General features: G+C 45.0%; 1 protein-coding gene across 19 annotated transcripts in view; it reads right to left on the bottom strand.

Annotated features, from left to right (window-relative positions):
* The window catches only part of QTMAN (queuosine-tRNA mannosyltransferase), a 202,054-nt gene that overhangs the window by 134,620 nt on the left and 54,935 nt on the right, over positions 1-12,499 (bottom strand). For all 19 annotated transcript variants that reach the window (XM_075430983.1, XM_075430984.1, XM_075430988.1 and 16 more), the window contains one exon: positions 3,563-3,773. In XM_075430983.1, coding sequence (XP_075287098.1) covers positions 3,563-3,744 — 182 coding nt within the window. In that variant the 5' untranslated portion in view covers positions 3,745-3,773. The remainder of the gene's footprint in view (positions 1-3,562; positions 3,774-12,499) is intronic.

Below are 12,499 nucleotides of genomic sequence, written 5' to 3'. Positions count from 1 at the left end.
AGGCTTGGGGCAGACCTGCTGGAGAGCAGCTCTGCAAAGAAAGACCTAGGAGTGCTGGTGGACCACAAGTTGACCATGAGCCAGCAGTGTGCCCTGGCTGCCAAGAAGGCCAGTGGGATCCTGGGATGCATTAAGCAGAGTGTGGGCAGCAGGTCGAGGGAGGTTCTCCTTCCCCTCTACTCTGCCCTAGTGAGACCCCATCTGCAGTACTGTTTCTAGTTCTGGGCTCCCCACTTCAAGAAAGATGAGGAGCTACTGGAGAGAGTCCAGCGGAGGGCTACGAGGATGATGAGGGGCCTGGAGCACCTGTCCTATGAGGAAAGGCTGAGGGAGCTGGGCTTGTTTAGCCTGAAGAAGAGAAGGCTGAGAGGGGACCTTGTAAATGCCTACAAATACCTGAAGGGTGGGTGTCAGGAGGACGGGGCCAGACTCTTTCCAGTGGTGCCCAGCGACAGGACAAGGGGCAATGGGCACAAACTGAAGCAGAGGAAGTTGTGTCTCAACATGAGGAAGAACTTCTTCCCTCCGAGGGTGACGGAGCACTGGCCCAGGCTGCCCAGGGAGGCTGTGGAGTCTCCTTCTCCGGAGATATTCAAACCCCACCTGGGCGAGGCCCCATGCAGCCTGCTCTGGGTGACTCTGCTTCAGCAGGGCGGTTGGAATAGATGATCCCCAGAAGTCCCTTCCAACCCCGACCATTCTGTGATTAGACGCACTGCTTGTTATCAATTCAGCTTTAAGTCCTGCCCAAGGGAGCACATGTCTGTTCTCCCGTAAAAGTATTTGCAAGTTCATCACATCAACCCTCTGGTCACTGCAGAGCATCTATAACTCCATACCGTATGCTTTGCTTCTAAAAACACTTTTTAAGACCGCTCCTTGACTCACTGAAAAAACACTTGAAAACTAACAATCCTGCTTTCTTCCCGCAACCAGCTTATATATATAAAAGCACATATCTTTTTAAATGTATACATACTACTGCTGTGTAAGTCACATTAGACTTACTCGCATCAGTGCTATTTCGCATACATACCAGCATCTTGAAACAAGGTACAGTTTGAAAAAAAAAAATAAAAAACTTAGCAATGCAGCTCCGCTACCAAAAGTGTTCGCACTCAAGACATTTGTGACCTTTCTGTATTATTAAACGCACAAATAGAAACAAGGTATTTATGAAACGTCAAATTTATGAAAATCTCTTGTAAAAGAAAATTTTTGTTCCACAAATAATGTCAACATTATAAATAATGCAAATCCGGTATTTCCCACGACCTCAGAAGGCGGCTGAAATACTTAAATGTGTAACTCAAAACACACACTCCTGCCAGTCCACAACGAGAATTCTGTCTTGGACTACTACCTGGGAAGCAGATCTTTAGTGGTTACTAGCAAGCTAGAAATAGAAGAATCAACGGTAATTTTAATCAGTATTTTTTTCTAATAGGAGAGAGTAGTCAGCCTCATGAGGTTGCAGGCTGAGGCACTCACACTTTCAATTTAATAAAATACTTGAAACATTCAATTACACAGCAAACACTAAAAACGCTCAAGGAAAGTAGAAGGTACCTCTAACACTCTTCCTCTCACTAGTCACATCAGCCCTTGTGCTGAAAATTCTCTCCTGCCTGCCAGGATAAGGAACCTACTCTTTCCGAAACATCGCATCTCTGTCGGCTTGGACTATTTGATGTGGTCGGATCCAGCAAAGGAAAATCCTTCCTCTCTTTCAGATGCTCTGTTGGTTAGATCAGATTTATTTGCTGTCAGTAAAGGTTATATTTGCACATAAGTCTATGACAGATTGCAAGTTTATTAACTTCAAGTGAGTTTTCAAGCTGCCTGGTTGAGGGTTTTTTTGCTGGGTTGTTGGTTTTTTCATGGAGTTTGGGTTGTGGGTTTTTTTTTTTTGCCATCATTCCCTCCCCCTCCCCCCAAGAAGTGGGTTACTTGACAAATGGGAGTTAAGCTATCTTAGGTCAATGTAACTGTAAGTTAAACTAATGAAGTGTATGTCTGTGAGTGATGTCTGATGAGTTTAATACAGTTAGTGCTGGACAGCTTGGGCTGCTGACCTTGAAGGAACACAGATAACGTTGCGACGCGTTGGAGGATGTGGTTGCGATACAAGACAAATTTACACAACAGTTTGTCATATACACTCCTCCAAAACAAAACTGTAGCAAGAGGGAAGCAGTAGGAAACCAACGCTAAATGCCTCGCACACGACAAACCGGGAAAAATTAATTATAACATTTGGCTTGGCGTGGTAGCTTATTTTAAATGCAAGCGAGAAGCAGGCACAGAAAAAGTGTACATTTATATAGACTTCACTCTAAAACGGAGTAGACATTGCATTGGGTAACGCTGTTCAAACGCAGCCTTCTACAGCACAAGATCTGCTCTTGAAAAATCACACTTCTTCCCCAGCCAGCGATGCCTGCTTGCTCCTGGTAGCAGACACCAGACCCGGTTCTGAACTGCACCTGGGTAGCGCATCACTGAGGTGTGCTCAAAGTCCTCCTGAAATTCATTCCGTGGCTGAAAAGCAGCTGCTTGTGCTACAACATCCCAGTGCACAAACGGTCTCGCCAAGTCAACCGAGCGCTCGCGTGCCACCCACACCGTGACCCGCCAAACAGGGTCCGCACCACGCGAGGTGTCACTGCTCAGCGCGACCACCCCACCGCATCTCAACCCTTCAGGTAGGCGAAGAAAAAGCACTGGGTTTAAGGACAGCTCGGTTCTGGAGCCACTGATTCCCAACACATGATCACAGAATCATAGCTTGGAAAAGACCTCTAAGCTCCTCAAGTCCAACCACCCACCAACACCACCATGCCTACTAAACCATATCCCAAAGTGCCACATCTACACGTTTCTTTGAACGCCTCCAGGGATGGTTACTCAACCACCTCCCTGGGCAGCCTGTTCCACTGTCTGACCATAGCTACCTGCTGGCCTAAGTAGTCTGCTTTTATCCATCCAGCTTCTGGCTGACAGAAATTTGTCACTTAAATACATAATTGACACCCGCAGTTGCTGGCACGTTACAGAACCGGACCATCATCAAGGTCAAACTGCTCCCTTGACCCTCCAGGTCAGCCTGCGCAGTACACCAGGGTAAATCAGACTGGCCTACAGACACATTGGAGGGCAAGTGAGGAAGCTTGCAGAGTTGACATCTGGGCCATCTTTCCACCCAACCTGTGCAGCCCAGTTTAAACCTTCCAGTATTACTGAAATCACCTGGTAATTTTAAGATGAGATGTGCGGCCATGTGTATACACAAACAGGTATCCAAACACTTGCACTCTGAAGTGACTTTCAAGGACTGACGATGCAAGACAAAGTAGTCTAAAAAAAACCCTCTAAAACATGGTGGTAATTTCCCATATTTACACCCCAAGAAGTCAATGCAAGAAGAAAAACTTGTGTTGTCCATTGCAAGCCCCCATTTGCTTGCGCATATACGCTCACGTGCACGCAACCGAGGACGCAGCTCAAGAGACCTGGCTGAAGGCCTGAGTTGAGCTTTGAAATTCTTCAGTTCCTGGGTTACCTGTAGTTAGCACTCGTTGGCACCGTTTGCATGAAATAAAGAGCAGCAGTCCGCGCTTTCCAATGCCACTTCTTGGCAGGGAGCGTACAGAGGACGCAGTCTTCTCGGAGCTCCTCCTGGAGAAGATCCATCAGCTGTTTGTGGGAACCACCATAAAAGGCTTCAATGAGCAGAACACTCATTTTCCAAGTACTTCAGATCCCTTCGGATTCTGAAAATAAACAACAGAGAAATATTTCACTTTAGACATAACACCTTGGTTAATTTTATGTAAGAAAAGGATATTGGGAAAAAGCAGAAACATGTTGCAAAGCCTTACAGTATCTTCATTTTTCCCTATGAAATTAATCCTTCATATTGTATTAATGAGTTTACTTCAGAAAAGGCTACTTAATTATGATGACAAAATTATCACACCTATTAGTTTCATCTATTAAGATAACATTTGTAATTTTTAAATGAAACAAAACGTGCAGGACTTAAAAACTGCTGTGTTTGGAATTTATTGTTTTGCTTTCAACCAGATTATTTAAAAGCAGCTTTACTTTATACACTCTTAAATACATTATTGTTCCAATGGTTAGGAAGTGGTTTATCCATTTTTACATAGGTTTCCCCCCCCCCTTATCCTAGTGGTAGACAAAACTAAAGCACAATTCAAACACGCTTCAGCCCCAGCAGATTTCAAATCAGGGTATGGAACCGTGTCCAGTTCTGGGCTCCCCAGTGCAAGAAAGATGAGGAGCTAGTGGAGAGAGTCCAGCGGAGGGCTACGAGGATGATGAGGGGACTGGAGCATCTCTCCTACGAGGAGAGGCTGAGGGAGCTGGGCTTGTTCAGCCTGGAGAAGAGAAGGCTGAGAGGGGACCTCAGAAATAGCTCTAAATATCTGCAGGGTGGGTGTCAGGAGGACGGGGCCAGACTCTTTTCAGTGGTGCCCAGCGACAGGACAAGGGGCAACGGGCACAAACTGAAGCAGAGGAAGTTCCAGCTGAACATGAGGAAGAACTTCTTCCCTCTGAGGGTGACGGAGCCCTGGCCCAGGCTGCCCAGGGAGGCTGTGGACTCTCCTTCTCTGGAGATATTCAAGACCCGCCTGGACGCGGTGCTGTGTAGCCTGCTCTGGGTGACCCTGCTTGGGCAGGGGGTTGGACTGGGGGATCCCCAGCGGTCCCTTCCAACCCCTTCCATTCCAATTCTGTAATTTGGGTAAGTGACTTAAAGCCAGAGAGCAGCATGGGGAGAAGCTGCCTGAGTATCCCCCCAGGGCTCTCTCCTGCATCCCTGGGAGCCGGGATTACCCTCAAGCAACATGCCTGGGCTCTACAGGAGACGCAAACCATGCTGTTATCTCTCCCTTTCTTTTTTCCTGCTCGAGTACTGCAAAATGGCTGGAAGAGGACAGCCTTTCAGGCTTAAGAAAGCTCTCGGGTAAGAAGCCACCAAGCTGCTCACAAACAGGATGTAAAAAGTGCTGCCCAGAGCGAAGGGAAAGACGAAAACCCCGTGACTATTGCTCATCTCTTTCATGACTCACAGGCTCGGGGTACTGAAAAGCTGCTTTTCGGATGCTTCGAGCAAAACCATCGCACACCAAAGTTGAAAACAAAACCCTGAAAGGTATTCACCATCCACGACTGCCTCTCTGCTGGTCTCCTCCTCAACATACACTAACAAGGGAGGACTCTCCGTCACACTTCTTTGCTTGGGCTCCGCGTTTGATGCTGTGTATTGCGAGACTGTACATCCATTTCCTGACCTGCAATTTCTAGTGGTTTCAGACTGTAATCCTGATCTCCTCAAAGCCTCTGGTGACAAGAAGTGAGAATTCAGAGAACTACAGACTCTCCAGAAAATCTCAATCATCATTTCAACCTTGAAACTTAGTTAAATTCAAGTTCAGGTTAAAAAAATTACATATTCGGGGGTAGAAAACCAATAAAAAAAACTTAAGTGCACTGCAGCGATCTTTTAATCGACTCGCCAGCAACAAAAATCCAAACACTGAATAAATTCATTTGGAAGACAAAATACAAGAAGCCTCTTACAGCTTTGAGTCATTGGCCCATCATGGGGCACGCCGAAATGGCAGTGTACATCTCCTGGGTCTTTACATCTCAACAGCAAGAGAAAAAGTATTTCGTGCTCTCACTTTCTTGCCATAATCCAGCCTGGATTCAGGTTATAATTTGCTCTATCATTCACTCCCCCATACTGTTCCAAATAAATTTCTTTTTTTTTTTGGACAAGGATGTTCTTTTCAAATGAAAAATGATGGCCTTCCAGCAGCAGAGACTTCACTCCATTTTGGAGCTTGCTGCTTTTCAGGTAACAAAGCAGATTCTGATCTCTTTTCCACTGACCTAATTTCAAAAAAATCACACTTTCGAGATCGCTGACGTTTTCTGAATTTACAATGATGTAACTGAAATCCTGCTCTGTGCTCCAGAGCCCTTTTGGAGGCTGCAGGGTAATAACTGCTATAAAAACACAAGCTGTGTTTTCGAATCGGCACTGTTCACCTAAAGAACAATTTGTAGTTAACCAGGCTACACTTGTCACCGAACGTCGCCAAAAATTTAACTCCGAGGATTACAGGGAAGCATTTTGCAAATGCAGCCCCCCAAAAACAGGGAGTGTGAGAAGCTGGTAAATGCGTCAGTCACTCGGGGAGAGCGAGCTGCAGTTCGTTTACAAATCGTTAGCCGCATCAGTAATAAAGTGATCCGTTCATGAAATATCTGAACAAATGGCACTTCATCAGACTAGTTCTGAAACCGGTTTAGCTGAGTCGACAATGTGCTCCTTGGGTTTTATTTCGCAACAGTTTTCACTGCGCGTCCCTTACGGGGACGGAGAATGACTGTACGTGCTGACGGTAACAGGCTTTTTCAGTTCTCAGGTTCCCTTCTTGCTTCAAGATCCTGACATTTAGCTGCTTCTGCCTTTAGCCTACCTTTAGATCTACTAATAAAAACGCATTATGCAAATATAATACAAATATTGACATAAAATAAACTCCCTCAGGCTACTGCCGTGGGGAAACTGGGTTGAAACGGTGGGTGCCTCGTGGCGTGGGTGTTGGAGGGCTCTCGCTGTGCGATTCTTCGCAGTAACACTCGGAGACCCCCCGGCAGCAGCACGCGAGGGTGAAAAAAAAACCAAGCAGCGACACATTTTTCAGAGATGATCCGAAGCTCCAAGGCTTTCTCGCAACCCTCTCGCTCCCCTTAAAAAATTTAGGTCCTGCCCACTGAAACCCTCACCAGTGCTTGCAGGATTCTGGTGTCGTATGATCCGTATGCAACACCAGTAACATCCATCAAATTCAGTTTAGAAAAAACATTATGTCAGGAGCAGTATATGGCATGTTTTGTTCGGTTTTGATTTTCACAAGATGCTACCTCAAATACAAAGCTACTCAAGAATAACAGCGGCACAATGTACGCCGCTTCGGCTTCAGGGGTTCACTAAGCCGGAGCAATGAAAAAGTCAATAAATCTTCTGTTTTAAAAAGATACACTGATAATGGAAAGGAAATAATATTACATATAACTAATAATTTCTTGTATTTAAAAAGGCATAGAGTAGGACATAGTCATTTACCTCATATTTCACCCACACAACTTCCAGTTTTGTTCACATACAAAAATAACATCTATTATTTTTCCTTCGTTTCCCTTGACCTCGCCAAGTTAAGGTAAATATGTACCACATACTCCTCGGAGGTCTCCAACAGACACAGCTGACAAACGGCCTGAGAACATTCACCGTATCTGATGGAATGCAATCCTCAATTAAACATAAATCACTCCAGGTATTCTTTTCCCCATTTCAAAGAAAACAACAAACACTTGAAAAACAGCACCGCTTCCCGCTTCTCCTTCCAGCGCTTCCTCTCCGGAGCCAGCAGTCCCGGGTGTCCCTCAGCAGCTCAGCCCCAGCCAGGGCTGCGGCACCCTTGGCTTCCAGCATTCGCCGCTCTGCCTACGCCACGGCCAGCAGCACGTTCTTCGGGACAGACGTTAACGGGCTTGTGCCGTTCGCTCCAGCTCTGCCGCACGCTGAGCGCAAACAGCGCGTGACGGAGTCCCTAAAGGGGCCACTGCTGTTTGACCCAATAATTTTCCTTTACAGAATCACAGAATCACAGAATGGTAGGGGTTGGAAGGGACCTCTGTGGGTCATCTAGTCCAACCCTCCTGCCGAAGCAGGGTCACCTACAGCAAGCTGCACAGGACCTTGTCCAGGCAGGTCTTGAATATCTCCAGAGAAGGAGACTCCACAGCCTCCCTGGGCAGCCTGGGCCAGTGCTCCGTCACCCTCAGAGGGAAGTTCTTCCTCATGTTCAGCTGGAACTTCCTCTGCTTCAGTTTGTGCCCGTTGCCCCTTGTCCTGTCGCTGGGCACCACTGGAAAGAGTGTGGCCCCGTCCTCCTGACACCCACCCTGCAGATATTTATTGGCATTTAGAAGGTCCCCTCTCAGCCTTCTCTTCTCCAGGCTGAACAAGCCCAGCTCCCTCAGCCTTTCCTCACAGGAGAGATGCTCCAGTCCCCTCACCATCCTCGTAGCCCTCCACTGGACACAGAAACCATGGCTTCTGTTTAAAACTTGGCAAAGACCAACCAAAGTATTTTTGTTAACCAACCTAGGTAGAGAACACTCATCATTTTCCATGATTTATTAAAGAACATACATTCACTCTATCTTATAAACAGACGTGTGGTTTCACAAGCATCAGCACAGCTCGCATCAGAAAGCCATCATTAGCCCTGTTCATTGACGTATTCAGACAACACAAATTACAGATCGGGTTTAAATATCTGTCCAACAAAATCGCTGAGCAATATTCCAAAACCAAAGGAATAATTGTTAATATATTCCATAGGTAGAGAGCTGCTATTAGTTACAGGAAATAAGGTATATGGTTTCAGTAATGATTGTTTTAACGGTCACAGTCCCACACATATGAGACATTTATTCCACCACTGTATCCAGAGCACACGTGGTTCCCTATCTATAACTCAACCGACTACAAAACCCACCAGGTACGCTTTGTGGACATCAACGTACTTATAACCTTTGACGCCTTCAGATAAACACACCGTCACACCTAACCAAGGGAAAAACTAATCGTGTTCCACGTTCCGACAAAACAGGATTTTCCGCAGGACTGACAGGGTCTTCACCTTTCCTCTTCTGCCCCTTCTCCCTCCCAGCCCTTCCGAGGTGCCGGTGCGGCGAACACACACACAAACCTAGATTGAAAGAGCCTGCGTTGCCCTCCCACTCACGACAGTGACTCACCGAAACCCCAGAGCTACACCTTCCACACCATCGCGTTCTAATGTTCGACCAGAACTGAACTCGGATTTAGATCACCCAAAAGTACCGGCTGTAAGGTTCGTCATTACTGAACTGTGTAAGTGCACAAAGCGAGAACGCCACTTCGTTTATCTCTTATATAAATCAACTGGAAAAAGCAAGAAATTCTCTACCTCTTTTGAGAATGCGGTAAACCAAAAACTGTTCACCTTTATTTGGACACCTGCATCAGCACAAATATTAATTTACTGGTGGCACCCATAAACCACAGCCTGCCCCATCCGCACAACCCGAGAGCTGCAGACACCCACAGAACGCCAAAAACTAGAATTACCTGCAGGCATCACGGCTGCCGAACACTGCCTACCCCGAAACCTGCATGGGTCGCGCTGCCCGCTTTCGTTTCACTGAATGCCAAGACAAAATATTTAATTTTACTTATGATCTACATACATATGTTTGCAAAGACCACCTTCGCTACACTGACCATCAGTTCCCAGCCAGAAATAAAAATAGAGCGAATGGGAGAAAACAGTCGAAGTCCCGAGGGTCTCAGGTAAGGATTCCCCCACCTGGGAGCTCTGCCTCCAAAAACCCTTTTAGCTTAAGGCTTATTTATGCCACTTGTTTGAAGAACTTGCTTAAAGGACTCCTAAATTATTCTTCTATGGACTGTTTTAAGATTGCTCTAATACACTTATATCGAAAAATCAGCTCCTGATAACACACCTTAAAATCTGCAATGACTTTTTTTTTCTCCTCATTCTTAGAATTCCATTCCTCCAAATGGTCGCCCGTCAGAGCGCGGGGCAGGCGCACATCCCACACAGGTGAGAACCACGGCAGCACTTCAGGTGGTGCCATTAGAGCTGCAAACAACAGAATTTTTAACGAATTGGGTTGATCTTGGCAAAAGAGCAAACCGCAAGGATCGCCAGGCTCAGTTCTTACACCTGAAACGCAGCCGCAGGCACTAGAAGTTACAGTTTAAAGCTGTCCCACGGCTCTTCATCCACAGACACCTTCACAAGAGATGAGGATGGCTCCGTTTGGAGGTTACATATTTAGAAAGTAACACGCTGCAAGATCTGCCCATTATCCCATGCATGCAAAGTAAACAATATTGCTATAAATCCTTAAGAAAAAGTTGTTAATGCATCTGCAGAGCATGCATTTTAAAACTCAGTATTTAAATTGGTTTATTATTTTTCCAAGCAAAGGCTCTAATGACCACTTTCTCTTGCTGTAAATTAAATTTGGGGTTCTCCAGCTACAGAAAAGCAAAAAAAAAAAAATGTTAACCCCTGGAATTTTGTTTTTGCCTTCTTTCCTGACATAGTGTAAGACTGTCGTAAATACTTTGCATCTACACTTCTAGCCATCATCAATCAACGTCTTTGAAGATCTTAATCAATATTGAATAAATTACTGTAATTCCCCCACACACATACCCAGTGGAGAAAAACATCCGTGTATCACATTTCTGGTTAACTCCAAGCCGCACGCAGCCGCGGTGGGGAAGCACCCGTCCCCCCTTGGAGCACAGCACTCCAAAGACATCTTTCACTGACCAGTCTTCTGATTCCCAGTACATTGAGAAGAGCAATTACAATACCCATCTTGGTTGGTAGGTCTCCAGTTGACCTCCTAAGTAGTAAACATGCGACTAAGTACTACTCAGAACAGGGTATGAGGGATACTAAACAGTGTGTAAACTATTTTTGTGAGTCCAGCTCAATAACGGCCAAGTAAGTATTTTTAATATTTAACTAGGAGAAAATTTTCTTGATTTCTAAGCCAAAAGCGAAGGGGAAAAGACAAAGAAGAGGCGTGAGGGAGAACCAGGGCCACGCTCTGCTACGGAAAAAAAACCACAGCCACGACTACCCATCGCCAGCAAACTTCCAGTTTGCTCCTCTGCCTCCCCTCTTTAATGGTCCCAACAGATTTACAAGTGTCAACATGAGTATGCTGCAGAGCAGTGGATATTAAGCAACCAATTAACTTCACAGAAAGTTCTAACATTATTTTGGGTAGCTCTTCAGCCAGCAACAGGATTTCTCGGGGAAAAAAAATTAGTACAGATCTAATATGAGCGTATAACCTGAAAATGCAAGATTAGCAAGTGTATTTGATAGAAAATTATTCTGATTTAACAGTTAATTATAAGCTCCCATTTGCCATGTAATTCAAAAGCCTGGAATAACGACAACTTACTCTAACACAGACTGCAAATGCTGTTTAATGGGATGCTGGTTTTATCCACCTTGTTTGGACTGTTTACACAGTGCTTGAAGGCTCAAGACAGTTCACAAGACTCATTTTTCCAGTACTGTACCTATTACTACGAATTTGATAATATTGATGACCTTGAAGGCTTACATTAGTTTAAAATAGATGAACGATACGTGATTTCGAATATCGCCCAGTGGATAGGGAACTAATAGGTGTGGTAATGGGAGAAGCAGCACTATTTTTAAACTTGACAGGAGACATATTAGTTGCTAGTTCCCTATTATAGAAAAAGCACCAGCCTGGTAATAATGGGCTGGCATTTTGAAATTCCTCTGATTTATCAGGAATACGATGAGAAACGTGTTCCACACATTCTGGGCTTCTGACCAGTTTCTGTATAGAAAGGTAAGCATCACAACCTGCCTTCAGGGCCAGTTTAAGAACATACATACACACACCTGAAAAAATTACTTGTAAATATTTTAAGTTATTCTATTTGAAAAACTCTCTCTACAGTTTGTATCAGGTAACTGATTAAAAGACAAAGCACTTGTTAAAAGCCATCATTAATTGCTCCATGAGAGAGCAGAATGAGCCTACGTCATAAAGGTGGTTTGTTTTCTACAGTGAATTTAAAGTAGCAAAACCTTAAATGGTGAATAGCGAACCATTCTCGTGTCATGGAAATTTGGGATTTAGCACTTCAAACACTTCTCTTGCACAAAAGCTGGAACTGCAAGAGTTAATTTAAACATTAAGTTTGGTAGCCTGAGACGTTTGGCAGCAACTTTTGAGTGAGCACAAGCCAGATTTATTTTACAGTCAGAAAGTATCTATTTGAATAGGTGATGAAAGGATCTGCATCTTCAGTCACACCTTGAGTCAACAAAAAGGACGGGATGAGACCTTCTGTCAAACCCAGTTCAGCTGTGAAAGGCGGGAGGAGTCCCACACCGAGGAGCATCACCCAGGGACAGACACGTGAACTTCACAACACACGCCGGTAAGGCTACGGCATAACGAAACCCAACCACAGGACTTCGAAAGGGGTGCCGAATGTGTCTGCCACGTTATTCACCCTAAGACCCAGAACACAAGCAATTCAGAATGATAATCACGAGGATTTGGCCAAGCCACGAAACCCTTCACCAAGTGAAGAGAACAAACCATCAGGTTTTCAACTGTTTGTAAGAAGTGACATTGAAATACGGATCCCTACAGCAGTTCAGATATGACGGTCTTGCAATTCATAAAGTAACTTCAAGGTTGCAAAGTGCCCTGCACAAAAAAGTCCTAAATTTTAAGTATTAGAATATAAGAGAGAAAATGATTTTTTGTCTTCCACTTGCCCAACTCTTCTCAGGAGAGAACTGAC

Source organism: Opisthocomus hoazin, chromosome 9 (genome assembly GCF_030867145.1).
Source record: "Opisthocomus hoazin isolate bOpiHoa1 chromosome 9, bOpiHoa1.hap1, whole genome shotgun sequence".
Classification (NCBI taxonomy): Eukaryota; Metazoa; Chordata; class Aves; order Opisthocomiformes; family Opisthocomidae; genus Opisthocomus; species Opisthocomus hoazin.
The sequence above is the reverse complement of the archived record's forward strand: the minus strand, read 5'-3'. Positions and strand labels throughout refer to the sequence as shown.